The sequence below is a fragment of the Tachypleus tridentatus genome, chromosome 1, assembly GCF_004210375.1.
Source record: "Tachypleus tridentatus isolate NWPU-2018 chromosome 1, ASM421037v1, whole genome shotgun sequence".
In the NCBI taxonomy this organism is placed as follows: Eukaryota; Metazoa; Arthropoda; class Merostomata; order Xiphosura; family Limulidae; genus Tachypleus; species Tachypleus tridentatus.
Window position 1 is genome coordinate 174,787,319 of NC_134825.1, and position 27,163 is coordinate 174,814,481.

General features: G+C 32.5%; 1 protein-coding gene across 2 annotated transcripts in view; it reads right to left on the reverse strand.

The window, feature by feature from the left end:
- Positions 1–1,139: 1,139 nt before the first annotated feature.
- The window catches only part of LOC143230573 (protein AATF-like), a 37,723-nt gene continuing 11,699 nt past the window's right edge, over positions 1,140–27,163 (reverse strand). For both annotated transcript variants that reach the window (XM_076464367.1, XM_076464357.1), the window contains exons 6-14: positions 22,891–23,028; positions 21,661–21,784; positions 19,867–19,995; positions 13,602–13,710; positions 12,208–12,321; positions 11,868–12,007; positions 1,978–2,058; positions 1,682–1,753; positions 1,140–1,263 (exon numbers count right to left, since the gene is read on the reverse strand). In XM_076464367.1, the coding sequence (XP_076320482.1) occupies positions 1,206–1,263; positions 1,682–1,753; positions 1,978–2,058; positions 11,868–12,007; positions 12,208–12,321; positions 13,602–13,710; positions 19,867–19,995; positions 21,661–21,784; positions 22,891–23,028 (965 nt within the window). In that variant the 3' untranslated portion in view covers positions 1,140–1,205. The remainder of the gene's footprint in view (positions 1,264–1,681; positions 1,754–1,977; positions 2,059–11,867; positions 12,008–12,207; positions 12,322–13,601; positions 13,711–19,866; positions 19,996–21,660; positions 21,785–22,890; positions 23,029–27,163) is intronic.

Genomic DNA, 27,163 nt, shown 5'->3' on the forward strand with positions numbered 1-27,163 from the left:
TCCACTAGTGTGCACATTAATAAGTAGCATCACTCGATTTACTGTGTCCACTAGTGTGCACATTAATAAGTAGCATCACTCGATTTACTGTGTCCACTAGTGTGCACATTAATACGTAGCATCACTCTTGATTTACTGTGTCCACTAGTGTGCACATTAATACGTAGCATCACTCTTGATTTACTGTGTCCACTAGTGTGCACATTAATAAGTAACATCACTCTTGATTTACTGTGTCCACTAGTGTGCACATTAATAAGTAACATCACTCTTGATTTACTGTGTCCACTAGTGTGCACATTAATAAGTAGCATCACTCTTGATTTACTGTGTCCACTAGTGTGCACATTAATAAGTAGCATCACTCTTGATTTACTGTGTCCACTAGTGTGCACATTAATAAGTAGCATCACTCGATTTACTGTGTCCACTAGTATGCACATTAATAAGTAACATCACTCTTGATTTACTGTGTCCACTAGTGTGCACATTAATAAGTAACATCACTCTTGATTTACTGTGTCCACTAGTGTGCACATTAATAAGTAACATCACTCTTGATTTACTGTGTCCACTAGTGTGCACATTAATAAGTAACATCACTCTTGATTTACTGTGTCCACTAGTGTGCACATTAATACGTAACATCACTCTTGATTTACTGTGTCCACTAGTGTGCACATTAATACGTAACATCACTCTTGATTTACTGTGTCCACTAGTGTGCACATTAATAAGTAACATCACTCTTGATTTACTGTGTCCACTAGTGTGCACATTAATAAGTAACATCACTCTTGATTTACTGTGTCCACTAGTGTGCACATTAATAAGTAACATCACTCTTGATTTACTGTGTCCACTAGTGTGCACATTAATAAGTAACATCACTCTTGATTTACTGTGTCCACTAGTGTGCACATTAATAAGTAACATCACTCTTGATTTACTGTGTCCACTAGTGTGCACATTAATAAGTAACATCACCCTTGATTTACTGTGTCCACTAGTGTGCACATTAATAAGTAACATCACCCTTGATTTACTGTGTCCACTAGTGTGCACATTATTACATGAAAAATGAAATTCAAAAAAATTCTTATAAATGTTTTCTGAAGAAGGTAATCACCCAGAGCAGGTTTAGCCAGATTTTTTTTAATTAAAATTATTTTTACAAGTAAATTTACACATCAGTAACGTTACTGTCACAATGATGATATGTGGTAACTTTTCTTCCCAAACAGTGAGCTGTATAACTCATTCCTGAAAGAATGAAAAAAAAAATGCAAGTTTTCATCCAAGTTGCAACTGGAGAAAAATGGAAAAACTACATCAGAATATAAATATCTTATTACAAACAACTGAATAAATAACAAAAATCCAGGCGATTTTAAAAGTAATCTGGGAAAAAATATGCCACACTAACAGTAAATAATAATAATATAGATAAGGTAGCAAACACACAGTTACTGGAATAAGCTCATTAAAACATTCACACTTACTGACATAATAAATTATAAAACTTATACGCAACAAGAAAATCTCTTAAACACAGTTGTCTGTGATGCCCCAGCACATCACGCAGTCCATTAAATAAAAGTTAGTCGTGACCAACACAGTAGCAAATGTGTTAAGTACATTTCCTGTCATAATTGACAAAACCATTCAAAACCTTGCATACCTTGCTTCGTCAGTCATCAAAGAATTGTCAAGAGGAGCCATGAAATTTACAAGTTTAGGGTGGACATCATATCTGAAAGAATCAAGATTACAAATGTATACACCTAACAATGACTGGTTATTTCTAATCATATTTAAATACAAAGAGAAAATCTACATCATACACAAAATGATTGAAATTTCCAAAACCATAATCACTTTAATTGCTATAAATTGAGGAAGTATTACATGAGATTCAACATCAAATCATCATAAAGAAAATCTTCCAGTTTTCAGTATTTAAATGTAATATCTTACCTAACCTTCCTTCCTTTACTTGCTTTAGTGTCAACTTTCCTCTTTATTTTACTTCTCAGTTTCTGTATCTCTAACCAATGTCTATTTGATGAAGAAAAGAAAAAACTGATAAAATTTAGGCTTAAAGCTGTTTTTCAATTAAATGCACATAGATGAATAATTATTACACGTTGAATGTAAACAATGAAAGAGGTTCAACAACCAACAAAATGAGTGTTGTCATCACAACATCCTATTCAGTCTTACCAACTCTTCTTTGGACTCACAAAATACCTTGTTTTCTCCTGGTGCATCCTACTGGAAAAATTAAAGTTAATTTCATGTGTCCAACAAATTATTTCACATTCCACTCACTATCAGGTGTTGTACAGATAGTATCACCGTGTTCTCTACTTTACTCCAGTTAAAGACATCTGTGATGCACTTTACATCCGTCATTGTCTTTAATTTTTGTTGCACCAAAGCAATCAATTAATATATATATTAATTCAGCTGAGTTCAGACCCTATGCTATGTGTTATTTGTTCAGTTTTCACTGCTTTGCAACTGCAGTCATAGTTTATTGTAACAATTGTTATTAAAACAAGTAATAAAAAAGTTTGTAAAAATCAATGATGAAGTAGAAATGGTAATACCAAAAGTAAACAAACAATAAACACTGTAGCCAACTCTTTCCAATAATAACTTTTACCTATAATTCAATGTTGAATTCCTGTCAGATGCATGAATTCAGGTTTGAATAAAAGAATTTAACCTAAGTAGAGCTATACTGTCTTACAGTGGTTAATAACCTGTCTTATAGTGGTTAATAAATTCAAATTTGTGAAACTGATTTAGTAATTAGTGGCTACCTTGTTTCTGCACTTGCTGCCATCCCCATGTTATATTTAGTTTTTCCAAATATTTTTTATACTTGTTTCTCGTCTTTTTTTAAAACAATTTCATTGAACTAGGTTGATAAGCGAACATTCGTTTTATTTTTACAACTCATTGTTAATATCATATCAATTTTGTCAGTTTCTCTAATTCTGGATTACACTGTGAGGTCAGTGAAGGTGAAATGGTTCTTTCACAATGGTACAACAAGTACCCCCAGAGTACTGGATCAATATTAAGGAGATATTTACAGAACTACATGAGCACAAATCGGTTCTACCACACGCTAGGTCTGGTTTGTTTCGAATTTCACTCAAAGCTACATAAGGGCTAGCTGCGCTAGTCATCCCTAATTTAACAGTGTAAGACTAGAGGGAAGGCAGCTAGTCATCACCACCCACCACTAACTCTTGGGCTACTCTTTTACCAACGAATAGTGGGATTGACCGTAACATTATAACACCCCCACAGCTGAAATGGAGAGCATGTTTGGTGCAACCAGGATTTGAACCCACGACCCTCAGATTATGAGTCGAATGCCTTAACCCACATGGCCATGCCGGGCCTGAATATATATAAAGTGGTGACTGCTTCAAGTGCAATGTAATTTTCATCTGACAGCTTAAAATACTTTCATCTTAAAATTCTCAAATTTCATTTGCATAATCTCTAAAACCTTTGAAATAAATTTAAAGCTTTTATCAGTAAAGTTTTATTTATATTTTGTCTAATTTCTTCTATAAGAGATTAGTAAATTTCACTAGAGTCATAACCACCAATAATACAAAACATGAAATAAATTTAAATTACCCATTCATTCTTTCCAGAATGACTTCAAATTGTAATGCACCACTACATTTTTATCCTACATAGCTTTAAACTCATAACAGCATAGATATGCTTCCACTTAAGTTTTTGTCTCATTGCCCTTTAAACCTTGTTTAATATTCATGCTATATAAGTAGTAAATCACTTGTAATGTGCAGCTCACATTATCCTATCGAATCACTTAACGCACAAGCTGCTAGTGCCTTGTTCGTGAGCATATCTTATGAATATTTTTTACTTAATTTAGTTATTCTAACTTTATTTAACCTAAAAAAAACTTTTTATATTCTAGTTCTTTTATAATAATATATAAAGAACACACATGAAAAACAAAAAAATATAGTACTGACACGTGTCTTTTATTTTTGCTGTCAAATATTGATGAAACTTAACCCTACTTTTTATAATAATGGTACTGCTTCACTAAAAATTATCTAATAAAATAATGTACCAAAAACAATGTCCTATAACACAGTTTTCCTAAGTGTACAACAAGAGCCATTAAAAATTCAGCTAAGCTAGTTGACATATTTACCATTGGGAATAAGTTTGAACTAGAATTGAAATAGACAATTAACATTACAAAAAATTGTAATATGTCATTTGATAGAATAAAACTTTGGCTTTCTATTAGTATTAAATAATATGGATGAAATGTGAAAGTAAACTTTTGGCATTTACTAAAAGAGAGGATGTGACAGATTGGCATGACAAAATATGTTCTGATTTTCTATGTGACAGACAGGCATGACAAATATGTTCTGATTTTCTATGTGACAGATAGGCATGACAAAATATGTTCTGATTTTCTATGTGACAGACAGGCATGACAAAATATGTTCTGATTTTCTATGTGACAGATAGGCATGACAAATATGTTCTGATTTTCTATGTGACAGACAGGCATGACAAATATGTTCTGATTTTCTATGTGACAGACAGGCATGACAAATATGTTCTGATTTTCTATGTGACAGACAGGCATGACAAATATGTTCTGATTTTCTATGTGACAGACAGGCATGACAAATATGTTCTGATTTTCTATGTGACAGACAGGCATGACAAATATGTTCTGATTTTCTATGTGACAGACAGGCATGACAAATATGTTCTGATTTTCTATGTGACAGACAGGCATGACAAATATGTTCTGATTTTCTATGTGACAGACAGGCATGACAAATATGTTCTGATTTTCTATGTGACAGACAGGCATGACAAATATGTTCTGATTTTCTATGTGACAGACAAATATGGATTTTCTATGACAGAAGGCATGACAAATTTCTGATTTTCTATGTGACAGACAGGCATGACAAATATGTTCTGATTTTCTATGTGACAGACAGGCATGACAAATATGTTCTGATTTTCTATGTGACAGATAGGCATGACAAATATGTTCTGATTTTCTATGTGACAGATGACAAATATGTTCTGATTTTCTATGTGACAGAAGGCATGACAAATATGTTCTGATTTTCTATGTGACAGATAGGCATGACAAATATGTTCTGATTTTCTATGTGACAGATAGGCATGACAAATATGTTCTGATTTTCTATGTTCTGATATTTCTGATTTTCTATGTGACAGATAGGCATGACAAATATGTTCTGATTTTCATGTTCTGACATGACAGACAGGCATGACAAATATGCATGACAAATATGTTCTGATTTTCTATGTGACAGACAGGCATGAGGCATGACAGAAGGCATGACAAATATGTTCTGATTTTCTATGTGACAGACAGGCATGACAAATATGTTCTGATTTTCTATGTGACAGACAGGCATGACAAAATATGTTCTGATTTTCTATGTGACAGACAGGCATGACAAATATGTTCTGATTTTCTATGTGACACAGATGACAGTTCTGCATGACAGACAGGCATGACAAATATGTTCTGATTTTCTATGTGACAGACAGGCATGACAAATATGTTCTGATTTTCTATGTGACAGACAGGCATGACAAATATGTTCTGATTTTCTATGTGACAGACAGGCATGACAAATATGTTCTGATTTTCTATGTGACAGACAGGCATGACAAATATGTTCTGATTTTCTATGTGACAGACAGGCATGACAAATATGTTCTGATTTTCTATGTGACAGACAGGCATGACAAATATGTTCTGATTTTCTATGTGACAGACAGGCATGACAAATATGTTCTGATTTTCTATGTGACAGACAGGCATGACAAATATGTTCTGATTTTCTATGTGACAGACAGGCATGACAAATATGTTCTGATTTTCTATGTGACAGATAGGCATGACAAATATGTTCTGATTTTCTATGTGACAGATCATGACAAATATGTTCTGATTTTCTATGTGACAGACAGGCATGACAAATATGTTCTGATTTTCTATGTGACAGACAGGCATGACAAATATGTTCTGATTTTCTATGTGACAGACAGGCATGACAAATATGTTCTGATTTTCTATGTGACAGACAGGCATGACAAATATGTTCTGATTTTCTATGTGACAGATAGGCATGACAAATATGTTCTGATTTTCTATGTGACAGATAGGCATGACAAATATGTTCTGATTTTCTATGTGACAGACAGGCATGACAAATATGTTCTGATTTTCTATGTGACAGACAGGCATGACAAATATGTTCTGATTTTCTATGTGACAGACAGGCATGACAAATATGTTCTGATTTTCTATGTGACAGACAGGCATGACAAATATGTTCTGATTTTCTATGTGACAGACAGGCATGACAAATATGTTCTGATTTTCTATGTGACAGAAGGCATGACAAATATGTTCTGATTTTCTATGTGACAGACAGGCATGACAAATATGTTCTGATTTTCTATGTGACAGACAGGCATGACAAATATGTTCTGATTTTCTATGTGACAGACAGGCATGACAAATATGTTCTGATTTTCTATGTGACAGACAGGCATGACAAATATGTTCTGATTTTCTATGTGACAGACAGGCATGACAAATATGTTCTGATTTTCTATGTGACAGATAGGCATGACAAATATGTTCTGATTTTCTATGTGACAGACAGGCATGACAAATATGTTCTGATTTTCTATGTGACAGACAGGCATGACAAATATGTTCTGATTTTCTATATGACAAATATGTTCTGATTTTCTATGTGACAGATGACAAATATGTTCTGATTTTCTATGACAGAAGGCATGACAAATATGTTCTGATTTTCTATGTGACAGACAGGCATGACAAATATGTTCTGATTTTCTATGTGACAGATAGGCATGACAAATATGTTCTGATTTTCTATGTGACAGATAGGCATGACAAATGATATGTTCTGATTTTCTATGTGACAGACAGGCATGACAAATATGTTCTGATTTTCTATGTGACAGACAGGCATGACAAATATGTTCTGATTTTCTATGTGACAGACATTCTATGTGACAGACAGGCATGACAAATATGTTCTGATTTTCTATGTGACAGACAGATGACAAATATGTTCTGATTTTCATGTGACAGACAGGCATGACAAATATGTTCTGATTTTCTATGTGACAGACAGGCATGACAAATATGTTCTGATTTTCTATGTGACAGACAGGCATGACAAATATGTTCTGATTTTCTATGTGACAGACAGGCATGACAAATATGTTCTGATTTTCTATGTGACAGACAGGCATGACATGACAAATATGTTCTGATTTTCTATGTGACAGATGAGGCATGACAAATATGTTCTGATTTTCTATGTGACAGACAGGCATGACAAATGACAAATATGTTCTGATTTTCTATGTGACAGATAGGCATGACAAATATGTTCTGATTTTCTATGTGACAGACAGGCATGACAAATATGTTCTGATTTTCTATGTTCTGATTTTCTATGTGACAGGCATGACAAATATGTTCTGATTTTCTATGTGACAGACAGGCATGACAAATATGTTCTGATTTTCTATGTGACATGTGACAGACAGGCATGACAAATATGTTCTGATTTTCTATGTGACAGACAGGCATGACAAATATGTTCTGATTTTCTATGTGACAGACAGGCATGACAAATATGTTCTGATTTTCTATGTGACAGACAGGCATGACAAATATGTTCTGATTTTCTATGTGACAGACAGGCATGACAAATATGTTCTGATTTTCTATGTGACAGACAGGCATGACAAATATGTTCTGATTTTCTATGTGACAGACAGGCATGACAAATATGTTCTGATTTTCTATGTGACAGACAGGCATGACAAATATGTTCTGATTTTCTATGTGACAGACAGGCATGACAAATATGTTCTGATTTTCTATGTGACAGACAGGCATGACAAATATGTTCTGATTTTCTATGTGACAGACAGGCATGACAAATATGTTCTGATTTTCTATGTGACAGACAGGCATGACAAATATGTTCTGATTTTCTATGTGACAGACAGGCATGACAAATATGTTCTGATTTTCTATGTGACAGACAGGCATGACAAATATGTTCTGATTTTCTATGTGACAGACAGGCATGACAAATATGTTCTGATTTTCTATGTGACAGACAGGCATGACAAATATGTTCTGATTTTCTATGTGACAGACAGGCATGACAAATATGTTCTGATTTTCTATGTGACAGACAGGCATGACAAATATGTTCTGATTTTCTATGTGACAGACAGGCATGACAAATATGTTCTGATTTTCTATGTGACAGACAGGCATGACAAATATGTTCTGATTTTCTATGTGACAGACAGGCATGACAAATATGTTCTGATTTTCTATGTGACAGACAGGCTATGTGACAGAAGGCATGACAAATATGTTCTGATTTTCTATGTGACAGACAGGCATGACAAATATGTTCTGATTTTCTATGTGACAGACAGGCATGACAAATATGTTCTGATTTTCTATGTGACAGACAGGCATGACAAATATGTTCTGATTTTCTATGTGACAGACAGGCATGACAAATATGTTCTGATTTTCTATGTGACAGACAGGCATGACAAATATGTTCTGATTTTCTATGTGACAGACAGGCATGACAAATATGTTCTGATTTTCTATGTGACAGACAGGCATGACAAATATGTTCTGATTTTCTATGTGACAGACAGGCATGACAAATATGTTCTGATTTTCTATGTGACAGACAGGCATGACAAATATGTTCTGATTTTCTATGTGACAGACAGGCATGACAAATATGTTCTGATTTTCTATGTGACAGACAGGCATGACAAATATGTTCAGACAGGCATGACAAATATGTTTCTATGTGACAGACAGGCATGACAAATATGTTCTGATTTTCTATGTGACAGACAGGCATGACAAATATGTTCTGATTTTCTATGTGACAGACAGGCATGACAAATATGTTCTGATTTTCTATGTGACAGACAGGCATGACAAATATGTTCTGATTTTCTATGTGACAGACAGGCATGACAAATATGTTCTGATTTTCTATGTGACAGACAGGCATGACAAATATGTTCTGATTTTCTATGTGACAGATAGGCATGACAAATATGTTCTGATTTTCTATGTGACAGACAGGCATGACAAATATGTTCTGATTTTCTATGTGACAGACAGGCATGACAAATATGTTCTGATTTTCTATGTGACAGACAGGCATGACAAATATGTTCTGATTTTCTATGTGACAGACAGGCATGACAAATATGTTCTGATTTTCTATGTGACAGACAGGCATGACAAATATGTTCTGATTTTCTATGTGACAGATAGGCATGACAAATATGTTCTGATTTTCTATGTGACAGACAGGCATGACAAATATGTTCTGATTTTCTATGTGACAGACAGGCATGACAAATATGTTCTGATTTTCTATGTGACAGACAGGCATGACAAATATGTTCTGATTTTCTATGTGACAGACAGGCATGACAAATATGTTCTGATTTTCTATGTGACAGACAGGCATGACAAATATGTTCTGATTTTCTATGTGACAGATAGGCATGACAAATATGTTCTGATTTTCTATGTGACAGACAGGCATGACAAATATGTTCTGATTTTCTATTTGATAGTTTTGTAATGAAGTAAGATCGAAACAGATTATACTTTGTCTGAAAAATGACATTATGAGTAACTTGTGTTATATTTCATACTTCATGGAGGGGTTGTATATAAATTAGAGAAGAGGTGATACCTAAGGAACAAATGTCATAATTCTCACTCTTGGGGAAACCAAAGTTTTTTTTTAGTATTGCCCTGTAAAATTAAGAACTTAAAACTTACATAATATGAAACTTTGGATCACTAGCTACATTTTTATGCCACGTTTATTCATATAACATGATAACAAAGTAGTTTAATTAAATTTTGAATGTAAGCAACTAAAACCTTGTAAGACACTGACAAAATGACAGCTGTTGTCAGAAAGTTAATCAGCACGTCGAACTTAACCGTCTATTGTTTACACCAAGCCAAACTTAACCGTCTATTGTTTACACCAAGTCAAACTTAACAGTCTATTGTTTACACCAAGTCAAACTTAACAGTCTATTGTTTACACCAAGTCAAACTTAACAGTCTATTGTTTACACCAAGTCAAACTTAACAGTCTATTGTTTACACCAAGTCAAACTTAACAGTCTATTGTTTACACCAAGTCAAACTTAACAGTCTATTGTTTACACCAAGTCAAACTTAACAGTCTATTGTTTACACCAATTTCACAAGGTTCAATGCTATACATATGTATCTGTTAGACTTACCTTTCTATTTTGTAAATATACCAAGAAGGTAGTTTGTATCTGTGTCACAGTAAGATTAAGTAAATGTTGTGATGGTAAACAACAATCAATAATACTGAGTAGACAGCTGGTAAATTTAACATTTTCCTTTCCTGAAAATGTATTTCCAATAAAAAGTCACTTCCACCCACACAGTTTAGTTTTTCCACATGTTTACATATTCTGCCAAAGAGAGTCGTAAGCTACCAGCTTTGTAAAACATCCCACCTAATTTCTCCTTGCACCATTGTATGATGCTGTCATCATGCAGATGAACCCACTACCAGTAGTGGTGTGGCATTCCTCCATATTCAATGTCTCCATACAGATATCATTCTTGTGAATCTTTGTTCTATGAGACACAATTTAAGAAAGGTGTACTGAAAGTGGGGAGAATGAGTGGGTGTATATATATATATGTTAACATCTGAAATAAATACCTCTTCACACAGCTTCCCCAGAATCACACACTGAGGAAATAGAATACAGGGTATATATATATATATATATGGGGGTGAACAGTACTACATTCCCAGTGTTACAACAGCCCCATTTGTTACTGTACTGGAACCCCTTAATCCAGCCCTGGCACATAAATCTCAATTGTTAAGGATTCTCAATAGTCCACGATCACAGCATCAAGAAGCTGATAAATGTCAAGGGTCTCCCATGCTCCATTCCATAAAGGGTAAAGTGGGGGGAATTCACTCAGGAAAGACCTGTAGAATGTGCCCAGATCCCCCCTTCAGTCCAGAAAGAGCAACTATTTGCCACAAAACCATATTTTAAAAGTCAGCAACCACTAACCAGAGTAGTGGACAAAAACTGCTTTGGTACATTTTCCATGAATGGGTACAGTGTGGATAAGAAAATATAGTGAGTACATACACACATATAGATAACCATAAAGTAACTGCAAGTGGTTTTGTAAAAAAAATCTATCTCTCAGAATCAGGGCAGAGCATTTTCCATTATCCTGGCTCAATGCAAATTTCTGATAGATATACCCTGGAAGGAAACAGTGGAATCCTATTAGTAATTGAGAAGCAAGAAAAAAGGTTTTGTTTACTCAACTGGAAAACAACTATGGGTGGACATCCAGCTGGAGATGAGACAGCAAGTGATCCAGTAAACAAAGTATTTAGATGGTGACCAGCACGTATTTAGTAGAAAGTTGTAATGTACTGTTCCATCCAAAAATGTCACTCAATCTCATCTACTGCTCACCAGTTCAACATGCTGGCATCCATTCAGCTAAGAAAATAGTGATGCTGGCATCTGTTAAGCTAAGAAAACGATGATACTGACAGCTGTGGGGCTAAGGAAACTGATACTGACATCTGCTACTTAGGAAACAGCGATATATGTAACAAATTATAATAGACAACAGGACTTACCGACTTAAGGCAATTGGATCATTCACATCAACAGTTTTTCTTTCTATCAGTTCCCTCAATAACTGATGGTAGAAATCATCATCATCGTAAATCTCACTGTCATATTCTTTTAGATGCTCTTCTTGTTTAGGTAGATTTTCCTGAAATTAAATAAAATGTTGACAGAATGAAAGAGGATACACACGCTCAGAGAAACATGAAAGAGGATACACACACTCAGAGAAACATGAAAGAGGATACACACACTCAGAAAAAAAAAAAATAATTTTCTCAACTACTAATAATTTGCTTCAAATGTGAAACTTGTTTAAAACCACATCCTAAATTGAATGTCACTAACCTGCTCAGAAACTTCCACTTCTTTGGATACTTCTACTTCTGGCTTTCCTAGGACTTTATACACAGATCTCTTTAACTGTGTTCTCTTTATTAGTCTTTCTTTGTCCATTAGAATCTTTAAAAATTCAAATTAATACATTACATGCAAAGAAATCCCCACACATATCAATGTTTTCTAGGGAAAGGAAATCAGTTATAGTACATGAGGCAAACAATAGTCTGATTATTTGTATATTATATTCCTTTGTAAATTTAATTTAATTATAATGTTTGGTACATTTCATTTTTTTAAATTTAAAAAGATTTCTTATCATTGTTAACACAGCACATCCATTTAGGACTAAACTGAATCTCCTCAGCTTGCCAAACCTTTTGAGATATTACTTAGGATTGCAGCTGAAAATTTAAAGCAAACTGAAGAATGAACACATTCTCATTACTTCGAGGCTTGTTTTTCTCTTTCTTTTCATGATTTGCTTTAGGGTATTAATTGCTTTTAGTTAGACTGGTGTATAGCAGTAGCAACATTTTATAATACTTGTAATTCTATCCATACCAACATTTAAGTATTAATAACTCGTTCGTGCTAAATGCAATCTTAATTTTCCCAACCAAGTTTTACAAAACTGTTCACTTCCAATAAATGCATGAATATTTTCTCTTTTAACATGAAAAAAATAATTACATTCACCAAACCTACTGACAGATAGAAAGAATTATCACCTAGACCCTTGTTATCATTATACGAAGAAACTGTCACATTAATAATTTCTTCCCCACTTAATGTTTTTTCTTGTGCTCTAAATATTGTAGAACCTCATGTAACAGAAGCCCAAAGTTCAACAGATACTGTCATTTTATATTTCTACTAGTAAATATTTAAAATATTAAAGGTAGTTCAAAACATAAACTGATTAGAAATATACAAGAACACCAGCTTCGTTTTAAGATTAATATTTTAATTATTATTCTTTCTAAAAATTTATGAGCAAAAACAGTGAAGAATATACTATAATATACCAGAAATCATCAAACCAAGTGAAATAAAACAGACATGTACTCGTAAAAACATTAATTACATCATCAATTTTCCTGAACGACAACTGTTAACGCTGTGAACTAGAATAGGTAAGTGAGCTACAATTATTATCAATTTCATCTAATTAACTCACAAATTAGATTTGAGGACAAGGATTGATGAAACAAATAAATATTTTATTCTTAACACCAAATGTTCATTTTTTTACTTTATTTTTTATGATACACATCTGACAAGCAACTTTGATTAATTGCTTGGTATGAAACCAAAGTTAATTTAAATGTGCTTAACTTAATTCTATATTTAGATTGCTAATTACCTTCAAATGTGACAACTAGAACAGTACAGACACTTACTTGTTCTATCTGTTTCAAAGCAGACTGTTCAAAAGCACTGAAGTTCTTGCGACTAGCTTTTCCAGTTACCAATTTTGTTTTTTCATTCCATTTGTGTATTGTGGCATTTCTTCACCAGGTTTAAAAGTAACAATAAAAACTTCATGTTAACTTTTTCCTAATCTAACAAGTCAGAAGAAATAATTTAATTAAGTATTCAGGGTTCACATTTCCATTTAGAAAAAACAATAAAGTTGTTAGTGGAAAAAAAATGTTATTTTACTTAAAAAAACTATTTTTGAACGAGAGGCAAGAAAAACATGATACAACAAAAATCACTTGCATACAAACTAATAAAGACTATTACATAATTTGTTATAATGTTAAATAAATCATAACGTTCAACTATTTAGTAGAAACATTTAAACTACACTATTACGTATTGAAATCATAAGGTGTAAAACAGGCTTACAAATTAAACAGTGAACCCTGTACTGTGACATTTACAGAGACCTAAGGTGTAAAACAGGCTTACAAATTAAACAGTGAACCCTGTACTGTGACATTTACAGACACATGGGTGTAAAACAAGCTTACAAAATAAACAGCGAACATTCTACTGTAACATTTACAGAGGAGACCTAGATGTAAAACAAACTTACAAATTAAACAGCTTAACATTCTACTGTAACATTTACAGAGAGACCTAGATGTAAAACAAGCTTACAAAATAAACAGTGAACATTCTACTGTAACATTTACAGAGAAGACCTAGATGTAAAACAAGCTTACAAAATAAACAGTGAACATTCTACTGTAACATTTACAGAGGAGACCTAGATGTAAAACAAGCACAAAATAAACAGTGAACATTCTACTGTAAAACAAGCTTACAAAATAAACAGTGAACCTTCTACTGAAGCATTTATAGAGGAGACCTAGATGTAAAACAAGCTTACAAAATAAACAGCGAACATTCTACTGTAACATTTACAGAGGAGACCTAGATGTAAAACAAGCTTACAAAATAAACAGCGAACATTCTACTGTAACATTTACAGAGGAGACCTAGATGTAAAACAAGCTTACAAAATAAACAGCGAACATTCTACTGTAACATTTACAGAGGAGACCTAGATGTAAAACAAGCTTACAAAATAAACAGCGAACATTCTACTGTAACATTTATAGAGGAGACATAGATGTAAAACAAGCTTACAAAATAAACAGTAAACCTTCTACTGTAACATTTATAGAGGAGACCTAGATGTAAAACAAGCTTACAAAATAAACAGTGAACATTCTACTGTAACATTTATAGAGAAGACATAGGTGTAAAACAAGCTTACAAAATAAACAGTGAACCTTCTACTGTAACATTTATAGAGGAGACCTAGATGTAAAACAAGCTTACAAAATAAACAGTAAACCTTCTACTGAAACATTTATAGAGGAGACCTAGATGTAAAACAAGCTTACAAAATAAACAGTGAACATTCTACTGTAACATTTATAGAGGAGACATAGATGTAAAATAAGCTTACAAAATAAACAGTGAACATTCTACTGTAACATTTATAGAACAGTGAACATTCTACTGTAAACATTTATAGAGGAGACCTAGATGTAAAACAAGTAAAAATAAAAGTGAACATTCTACTGTAACAATAAAGACAGATGTAAAACAAACACAAAATAAACAGTGAACATTCTACTGTAACATTTATAGAGGAGACATAGGTGTAAAACAAGCTTACAAAATAAACAGTAAACCTTCTACTGAAACATTTATAGAGGAGACCTAGATGTAAAACAAGCTTACAAAATAAACAGCGAACATTCTACTGTAACATTTATAGAGGAGACATATGTGTAAAACAAGCTTACAAAATAAACAGTAAACCTTCTACTGAAACATTTATAGAGGAGACCTAGATGTAAAACAACCTTACAAAATAAACAGTCAACATTCTACTGTAACATTTATAGAGGAGACCCAGATGTAAAACAACCTTACAAAATAAACAGTCAACATTCTACTGTAACATTTATAGAGGAGACCCAGATGTAAAACAAGCTTAAAAAATAAACAGTGAACATTCTACTGTAACATTTATAGAGGAGACATAGGTGTAAAACAAGCTTACAAAATAAACAGTAAACCTTCTACTGTAACATTTATAGAGGAGACCTAGATGTAAAACAAGCTTACAAAATAAACAGTGAACATTCTACTGTAACATTTATAGAGGAGACATAGGTGTAAAACAAGCTTACAAAATAAACAGTAAACATTCTACTGTAACATTTATAGAGAAGACATAGATGTAAAACAAACTTACAAAATAAACAGTCAACATTCTACTGTAACATTTATAGAGAAGACACAGGTGTAAAACAAACTTACAAAATAAACAGTCAACCTTCTACTGAAACATTTATAGAGAAGACATAGATGTAAAACAACCTTACAAAATAAACAGTCAACATTCTACTGTAACATTTATAGAGGAGACCCAGATGTAAAACAAGCTTAAAAAATAAACAGTGAACATTCTACTGTAACATTTATAGAGGAGACCTAGATGTAAAACAAGCTTGCAAAATAAACAGTGAACATTCTACTGTAACATTTACAGAGGAGACCTAGATGTAAAACAAGCTTGCAAAATAAACAGTGAACATTCTACTGTAACATTTATAGAGACATAGGTGTAAAACAAGCTTACAAAATAAACAGTGAACATTCTACTGTAACATTTATAGAGGAGACCTAATGGAAAATTATGACACATGAACAAACACAGAAAGTTGGTTCATTATTAAGGTCATTACTGATGTATAATTAACATACATAGCAAGATGGAAATGTGAACTATACATCTCAATAAAATACTAAAAGTTTTATTAAATACACTAAAGAAATAAACATAGATAATCAGTGTGTTACAGAAGGTCTATGGAAGAAGTTTATTTGTTTCTCTTAGACAGTACCTTACTATAGGCTAACCATCCAAACATAATGGCACCTTGGAGGTGGTTTCGCTAGATTGTAGATAGGGACAGTGAGAATCTTGTTAATCCATTGTTTATTATGTTTCTATGATCAATACTGCAGAATACTATTTTATAGTTGTTAAAATAATCAGTATTTCAGAACACTATTTATTATATTTCTATGATCAATACTGCAGAATACTATTTATAGTTGTTAAAATAATCAGTATTTCAGAACACTGTTTATTATATTTCTATGATCAATACTGCAGAATACTATTTATAGTTGTTAAAATAATCAACATTCCAGAACACTGTTTATTACGTTTCTATGATCAATACTGGAGAATACTATTTATAGTTGTTAAAATAATCAACATTTCAGAACACTGTTTATTACGTTTCTATGATCAATACTGGAGAATACTATTTATAGTTGTTAAAATAATCAACATTTCAGAACACTGTTTATTACGTTTCTATGATCAATACTGGAGAATACTATTTATAGTTGTTAAAATAATCAACATTTCAGAACACTGTTTATTACGTTTCTATGATCAATACTGGAGAATACTATTTATAGTTGTTAAAATAATCAACATTTCAGAACACTGTTTATTACATTTCTATGATCAATACTGGAGAATACTATTTATAGTTGTTAAAATAATCAACATTTCAGAACAGTGTATATTACGTTTCTATGATCAATACTGGAGAATACTATTTATAGTTGTTAAAATAATCAACATTTCAGAACAGTGTATATTACGTTTCTATGATCAATACTGGAGAATACTATTTATAGTTGTTAAAATAATCAACATTTCAGAACACTGTTTATTACGTTTCTATGATCAATACTGGAGAATACTATTTATAGTTGTTAAAATAATCAACATTTCAGAACACTGTTTATTACGTTTCTATGATCAATACTGGAGAATACTATTTATAGTTGTTAAAATAATCAACATTTCAGAACACTGTTTATTACGTTTCTATGATCAATACTGGAGAATACTATTTATAGTTGTTAAAATAATCAACATTTCAGAACACTGTTTATTACGTTTCTATGATCAATACTGGAGAATACTATTTATAGTTGTTAAAATAATCAACATTTCAGAACACTGTTTATTACGTTTCTATGATCAATACTGGAGAATACTATTTATAGTTGTTAAAATAATCAATGTTTCAGAACAGTGTATATATTCTTTGATAGATTGTTTAGGCAAAGTATTCACGATGAAACTTTGTAGAATGGACAACAACTGCCTGTTGTAGAGACACAAGTGTAGAGGATGACGTTTCGAAAGTCTTCCACCTTTCTACAAAGTTTCAACAGTGTGTATAATTATGTTTCTATAATCAGTATTTCAAAACATTATGAAATAAGTACCTCAGACAATATTACAGTACAATAAGTTGAATAAACTTTACCCATGTGATTTCCTTGAGCAAAAATTGAGAAGTAGGATTTGTCCTACAAGTGTCACACATATTAGTCCTAAAACATGACATGTATCCATCATGGCAGTCAAAAGTTGCATATTTCTACAAATAGTGTTGACACAGAATGTTGTTTAAACAGTCTGTATTGAAAGTTTTGTAGGGTTACATCTATGACATGACATATTTCAAAGTGTAAACACATATCTAAACTGAAAGGTAAGACAGACCACTGAATACACATGCTAACTTTTCAATCATTTAGTGGTTTAAATTTACTACCGACCAACTGCGTTATAAATGCAATGAGAAACCATATTTCAGACATCAGCTATAATGATTTTACTGGACCATGTGTTGGTGTATCATCAGCTATAATGATTTTACTGGACCATGTGTTGGTGTATCATCAGCTATAATGATTTTACTGGACCATGTGTTGGTGTATCATCAGCTATAATGATTTTACTGGACCATGTGTTGGTGTATCATCAGCTATAATGATTTTACTGGACCATGTGTTGGTGTATCATCAGCTATAATGATTTTACTGGACCATGTGTTGGTGTAACATCAGCTATAATGATTTTACTGGACCATGTGTTGATGTATCATCAGCTATAATGATTTTACTGGACCATGTGTTGGTGTATCATCAGCTATAATGATTTTACTGGACCATGTGTTGATGTATCATCAGCTATAATGATTTTACTGGACCATGTGTTGGTGTATCATCAGCTATAATGATTTTACTGGACCATGTGTTGGTGTATCATCAGCTATAATGATTTTACTGGACCATGTGTTGATGTATCATCAGCTATAATGATTTTACTTGACCATGTGTTGATGTATCATCAGCTATAATGATTTTACTTGACCATGTGTTGATGTATCATCAGCTATAATGATTTTACTGGACCATGTGTTGATGTATCATCAGCTATAATGATTTTACTGGACCATGTGTTGATGTAACATCAGCTATAATGATTTTACTGGACCATGTGTTGATGTAACATCAGCTATAATGATTTTACTTGACCATGTGTTGATGTATCATCAGCTATAATGATTTTACTGGACCATGTGTTGGTGTATCATTAGCTATAATGATTTTACTGGACCATGTGTTGATGTAACATCAGCTATAATGATTTTACTGGGCCATGTGTTGGTGTATCATTAGCTATAATGATTTTACTGGACCATGTGTTGATGTATCATTAGCTATAATGATTTTACTGGACCATGTGTTGATGTAACATCAGCTATAATGATTTTACTGGGCCATGTGTTGGTGTATCATTAGCTATAATGATTTTACTGGACCATGTGTTGATGTATCATCAGCTATAATGATTTTACTGGACCATGTGTTGATGTATCATCAGCTATAATGATTTTACTGGACCATGTGTTGGTGTAACATCAGCTATAATGATTTTACTGGACCATGTGTTGGTGTAACATCATCAATCTTAGACTGATCAATTACCAAAGTTCACATAATATATGACTGATTATAACTGAAACTCTCTCATTTTCATAACAATAAATTCCTATTGAACATCAGATACTGGCAGCCCCATCTACCCACTTGTTTTACAAATCAAATCAGTTGTCATACTACAAACTATATGCACAACTAATGCTTTGCTGCCCTCTACAGTAAGAAATCACTTATTTAAATGCTGTTAGCCTTACACTTTGTGGTCAAATTTTTATTATAATCAACTGGAAATCCGTCTACAATTATACTTAAAAAATCATACAAGAAACTAAAAACTATACATTAATATAAACACATAAAATGAGTTCAAACCTGAAATTAGTAAAGGATTTATGACGTTTGGCAAGAAATTCGGAGTATTCTCCTCCGTTAAGTTTTCTCTTGACAGGCAAACTTGTCTTTTTTATATCTTCTTCAGATTCACTGGTTATCTCTTCATTGCTAAGAAGCAAACCAAGGCAAAACTATCATATAATGACCACCTCTTCCCCACTAACCAATAAAACTAGGTTTCCCTGTGATTTACTGAGTTACTTACTGGATGCATAATTGACTTTTTATCTCTCACATTTAATAATAAAATGAACAGATAATGTATGTCATAGAGGCTTCATGTAATAATTTAACTCCTGAAAAATAAACATCACAGAATCGTTTAATTGCATAAACACAGAAATATATGTACTTAAGAATATATAAATATATGTACTTAAGAATATATAAATATATGTACTTAAGAATATATAAATATATGTACTTAAGAATATATAAATATATGTACTTAAGAATATATAAATATATGTACTTAAGAATATATAAATATATGTACTTAAAAATATATAAATATATGTACTGAGAAATGCAGACTATACAACTCCTTGACAATAAGCTTTCAAGTTGACACAAAATTAGCTATATGACAAAAAATTATGTTCTCTTTCATCGTGACAATGTTACATTTCACACACAGCTCTTCACGTAACAACAATTCATCAGTTGGTTAATGGATCTTCTGTTTCACCATGACTATGTCATGCTTCACACTGCTCCTCATGTAACAACTACAATTTAGAGATTTTCTAACGTGTTACTACACATCACCAGATTCTCTCCTTCACCTATGTCATGCTTCACACTGCTCCTCATGTAACAACTACAAGTTATAGATTTACTAACACGTTACTACACATCACTAAATTCTCTCCTTCACCACGATTATGTCATGCTTCACACTGCTCCTTGTGTAACAACTACAAGTGATATATTTTCTAACACGTCACTAGATTCTCTCCTTCACCATGACTATGTCATGCTTCACACTGCTCCTCGTGTAACAACTACAAGTTATAGATTTGCTAACAGGTTACTAGACATCTGTCACTAGATTCTCTCCTTCACCATGACTATGTCATGCTTCACACTGCTCCTCATGTAACAACTACAATTTAGAGATTTGCTAACAGGTTACTAGACATCTGTCACTATATTCTCTCCTTCACCATGACTATGTCATGCTTCACACTGCTCCTCATGTAACAACTACAAGTTACAGATTTACTAACACGTTACTACACATCACTAAATTCTCTCCTTCACCATGACTATGTCATGCTTCACACTGCTCCTCATGTAACAACTACAAGTTATAGATTTACTAACACGTTACTACACATCACTAAATTCTCTCCTTCACCACGACTATGTCATTCACACTGCTCCTCGTGTAACAACTACAAGTTATAGATTTTCTAACACATTACTACTACTCTCCTTCACCATGACTATGTCATGCTTCACACTCTCCTCGTGTAACAACTACAAGTAGATTCTGTCCTTCACCATGTCTATGTCATGCTTTACACTGCTCCTCGTGTAACAATTTTAATCCACGAGTCCATTAAAACATTCACTCCATCAACAACAGCTGCCCTCTGAAAACTCAATAACATCAATGAACATGTTAAATTTTATAACATGAACTTTGATGTCTCATTGCTTACATTATCCGATATGTCCGACTCAAAAAAAAAAAAATACCTAGCTAATTTCTGAAGACCATAAAACTAATCCCACTGATTTACAATAAATTTGAAATAAAATATTTACCTATCAGTTTTGTTTCTTAGACTGCTGTCAAGTTGAATAACATGCTGTGTCTCTGGATTGGCTTGAAGCAAAGTTTCCTGAAGGTGAGTCAGGGTGTCTAACAGCAGTTTCACATCTTTCTGACCTAGAAAAAATTAATGAATATGGTTTTCACTGTAGCTCATCTCACAATGATTTAAAAATTTTAGAAGATACAAATAATACCTACATTTTTTTGTTTCCATTTCTAATCACATATTAACAATATTAAAAGTATTAAGCTTATGAATAATTAAGTATTAAGTATTAAACTTACGAATAATTAAGTATTAAGTATTAAACTTATGAATAATTAAGTGCTGGCATCCCTTTACAATCCTCTTCCACTTCGGTCAGCAGCCTCAGAGAACTTTGTCAAATTTTTATTTGTATGCAGCAGTTGTTCAACTTCCAAATACCTTACTAGCTAGAAGCATACTGTGTGACATGATAAGGCTAATCTGGCTAGAACTTGCCAACTTCATTTCATGAGACCAGATATTTCTGCCCATGCAGATCTTATGTGACCATTCATCGTCCAGACATGGCTGCTTTCAATTACCATCTTGTATGACACTGAGCAACAGAATTTGCCTTTAATTAAAAATCACAAAGTTTCCGTAGCTATTCACATCTAATGTGGAACAAACACACAAGTCTATGTTATTGTGAATGGTATCAAGAATTTTTTTCTCTTAATTTTAGTTACAAATTTACCAGTTTTACAATATCCATATTAATAGCAGAAGCTGTTATGTTATGGACATTCACTAAAGTTGTAATCATACAATTGATTACAATATCTAGGCTCAGAAGTAAACAAAGCAGATGGTGTTTATTCTCTATGAATGTAAACAGTTATTGGAACAGCTGTACAAAGTGTTTAATTATAAATTTTCAAATGTAAATACAATTTTTGTGCCCATTTAAATGCTGGTTTTACTTTAAGAACGTAAATATTTGTTCAAGAATTATTACTTTATATAAGCCCTTCCTGTTAACAACTTGCACAAAAATACGACTCTATCATATTCAAGAGTCTGCTGAGGTGTCTCAGTGAATAAAGACAATAAATCAAAGCTTGAAATTTTATAGTGTTGACTAGGCAATACAAACTGTGAGTAAAAATAATATATTTGTTTTATTATATTGACTATAAAAGCATTTTTCATTTATTCTCTCAACAGAACCACAAATACTTTTTAAACGAACCTTTCTTTAAGGCATCTCTGTAGTCTTGGTCACCCAAGGTACGGAAATCTTCAAACACATCAAACTGAGGAAGTTTGTTGACTAGGACCAACAATTTCTGCATTTTGATCCTGCAGTCCAGAAGTGAATCCCAAATAGCTACCAACAAATACAACAGTAATACATTTAAATATCTAAATTACACTGTATATAAATTTCACACAACCTTGCTACTTTTATTTCATCAAAACTTTAATAAACAGTTAATAATTCTTTAATTACCTCTACTATATTTATTAAAGTGTTTTAAGGTGTCTACTCATGGAGACTTTAAGCTGTGAGAAACTTGTAAAAATGAACATTTATCCCACAGACATACTCCTGAACAATGTTTCACTAATACTTTACCAACTAAAGTTGCAAGAAAAAATATTTTTCTTTCAGTAATTACACCTTCTCTTAGATCTGAAAATACAATCTTACCATGACTTTGTTAAACCTAAAATGATATAACCTTTTCATTACACTTGCACCAATGAATATATTTATCAAAAGACTGAAAAAAACAAACTTTATGGGATAATGACATGATAACTCTAGTTTGATTCAGATTTGTATAACTGTTATTCCTGTGGTGGGTCAAGTACATATTACAAACATTTCATATGATTACTTTCAAAATTTAATTAAACTACCTTTATGTCACTGTATATGAAACATGCTTCATATCAAAATATATTTTATAAATCAAATAATATTACACCAAATCAAATAATAATACATCAAATGAAATAATAACATCATATAAAGGGAAGTATTTAAATACATTCTCATATGACCTCCGAGTCGCACGATATGTTGGTATTCTGACTCCTTATTTGTAGACTTTTTCTCTTCCCATATACACACCTTATACTGTTCAACCAATTAGAAATACATGCTAAATATATCAATTAGCCAGAATGTATCAACCTTTAAGCTTCTTGTTTAACAGATATCACTATTTGTTTAACCCCATGACACACACCCATCCAATATCCCATCTTTTAATAAATATCTGTAATTCTCTCTGATACTGCTATTGGATATTTTGAAATAAAAATAGCACATTCAAAACTATATAAATCAAATCAGTAATGACAAGAAAACCCACTTGTAGAGAAAAATATATATGTAAAAATGGCTGGTTTGGGTTGAGAAAATTTTATGTAGAGGAGCGAACCTGTGAACCTGACGATGACTGAAGAAGGTTGAAACATTGTTCACTCCTCTACATAAAAATTTTCTCAACCCAAACCAGCCATTTTTACATATAAAATTCAAAATATGTTTTGTAGAAACCTAAACTGACAGTTTGCAGAAAAAGCTAGATGTGCTTAGTCTATTGATGTTGCTATAATGGAATTTTTAATCTATTTATAAGTTAGAAAATTAGATAAATTATAATGACTTTGGTACATTCTATTATCATGCTTGATGTATCTTTTGTATCATAAAATAAATATTTGAAAGGTAAATAAATTATTTTTGGACAACTAACAAATTACTAAGTCACACATTTCAATACAAAACCTCAAACAGAGGTGTTAAATTTCATTTTTATGAAAGGTTTTCATTGTTACATATTTTTTAACAAAAGCAATAATTATAAATTGATTATGATAGATAAAAATTTAACTGAAAACTCTTATGATCTCTCTTAAAGGAACACACATAAGCTGCTGTATCATTATGTAACTTAATAGTTTGTTTACCCTGAATTATTGTACAATTTACTGCTTTGTTACCCTCCTTAGAGACAGTTCAAAAATGAATGAAATTAAATAAAAGTTGTGAAAAAAATATGAGGCCTAGAGCTGTTAGGATAAACAATTGTTAGAACCTGCACTGATTCTAGAAAAAAAAATGTATATTTGATTTTACTTTGTATATTTCACCTTTTCATTAATGATTTTACCACCAGGGCAGAGATAAAAGATGTAAAATAAAAACCTAACACTTCACCTTTAATCTTAATCTACACTAACACTAACTGTCAAATGTTAACAATACTTTACCTTTAATCTTAAACTATACTAACACTAACTGTCAAATGTTAAACAATACTTTACCTTTAATCTTAAACTATACTAACACTAACTGTTAAATGTTAAACAATACTTCACCTTTAATCTTAATCTACACTAACTGTTAAATGTTAAACAATACTTTACCTTTAATCTTATGTACTAACACTAAATGTTAAACAATACTTTACCTTTAATCTTAAATGTTAAATGTTAAACAATAACCTTTAAAAAACTAACTGTTGAATGTTAAACAATATTTAGAAACTTATGAATGTTTATTTAGAAATTATGAAAAGAAGCATTACTATTCTTGACATAAAAATCTCCTTTCACTTGATCTGACTCAGTAATATGTTCACACATGTAGCTTTAACAAAATGATTTATCAGAATGATTTGATTTTTCTCAAACAGTTTTAGTTTACTAAAACATTGAAAAGTTTTTTTGCAGATAAACTTAGTAGATAAAGATTTATAGCACATATAATTTCATGGTTAAAAACCATACTTTTAGTTTACTGAAACGTTAAGTTTTTTGAAGATTGGTTGGTTGGTTGGTTGGTCTGGCATTTTATGGCACATAGCAACTAGGCTATATGGGCCAAACATCTGGTAAAAAGTTAAAGTATTAAAATCCATAAAAATGAATTAAGGTAAAACAAAACAGTTTAATTTTAGAATCAAAAACATAAATAGTGTTAAAACCAATATTTATATCTAGTATACAGCAATAAGAGAGAAACTATAGTAATACAAGTTTTAAAGGACTTTCTGTAGCATAATTTTAATTATCATAACTCGCCAGAATGACTAACAGGTAAGTTCAAACATAAGCGTTAGTCACCTGAAGTTGGCCTTTCCAGTCTTGGTTTCGAGTTATTTGATATTATTGCTGTTTTCTAATTTTATAACAAATTAGTTGTACTTCACAAAAACAAATCATATCAAATAAAGTTCTAATTTAGGAATTAAAAACTTAAATAGTGTTAAAAATGTAAAAAACTAAACACATTTGTAAGGTAGAAAGAGTCACCATTGCCAATGACACTGTCCAACATTATGGATAAACCTTGGTACAAAACATGTGTGACCAACATGGCATGGTATCCAGAAGAACTGGATAAAGTGGATGTTACAGAGAAATAGGCCAGTCAGTTTTGAATATTTGCAATAATAGGGTGAGAGCCAACATGAAATAATTCTGGGGCTAACAGAAAGCTAAGTGAATCATTATATATAGTACAGTTCATGTACTGCATAGCTTCTATGTGATCCAGGGCAAGAGAAATGATATACAATTCGACAGTGAATGCAGAAACTGTAGAGGGGATTCTGTGGGCAACAACAGAATCACGGCAAACAATGGCAGAGTTCGCAGAGTCATCGTATTTCGAACCATCTGTATAAATGGGAATGGAAGGATGGTTCGAAAGATGTTCAGCAAAAAGAAGGCAATACTTCCACAATCAGGAGTGTCTGTGTTCTTCAGATGACTTAAAGAAAGGTCACATTTGGAGATAGTAGTTAGCCATGGTGGGATGGGCTAATCTGTGAATGCTGCTATGTCATCCACAGATAGACCCAATTCATCCAACTGCACCTGGATGTGAAGGCTAAAAGGAACAACGGCAGATTGTCTGTTATAAAAAAGTGTGACCCAGTAAGGAAGAAAAATAAAACCCTATGTGGGATGCTGTGGTAAAGATCAAAATTTTGAAGCATTCATTAAAGACAGTTACAAATGCCAAAGGTATATAAGGAGTTCATGTGAATCCGTGTACAAACTCTGGACTGGAGAAGTGCGGAAGGCTCCTGTGTAGAGCCTAAGCCCCTGATGGTGAACAGGGTTCAATTTCAAGGCAAGAGACCCATGGTCTAGTTTTGATCAAGCAAAGGTACAACAGATTTTTAGCATGGAACATCAATCTGCCCCCAAGAGGTGGAAGAGAGGACAAGGAGGATGCTCATTGCCATTTTACACTTGACACATAGCTGCTTGATATGTGGAGTAAGTTCTGTTTACAGTCAAAGATAAGCCCCAAGAACTTTGCCTAATGGACCACAGGAAGCCTAACTTCATCAGTACAAAGTTCAGAATCAGGGTGAATACCCAATTGATGCCAAAAGTGCATGCACACAGTTTTGGAGAGAGAAAGGTTGAAACCATTTCCTGGTCCACTTTAGTAAACGATTGAGGGCAGTCTGTAGCTACTGCACAACATACCT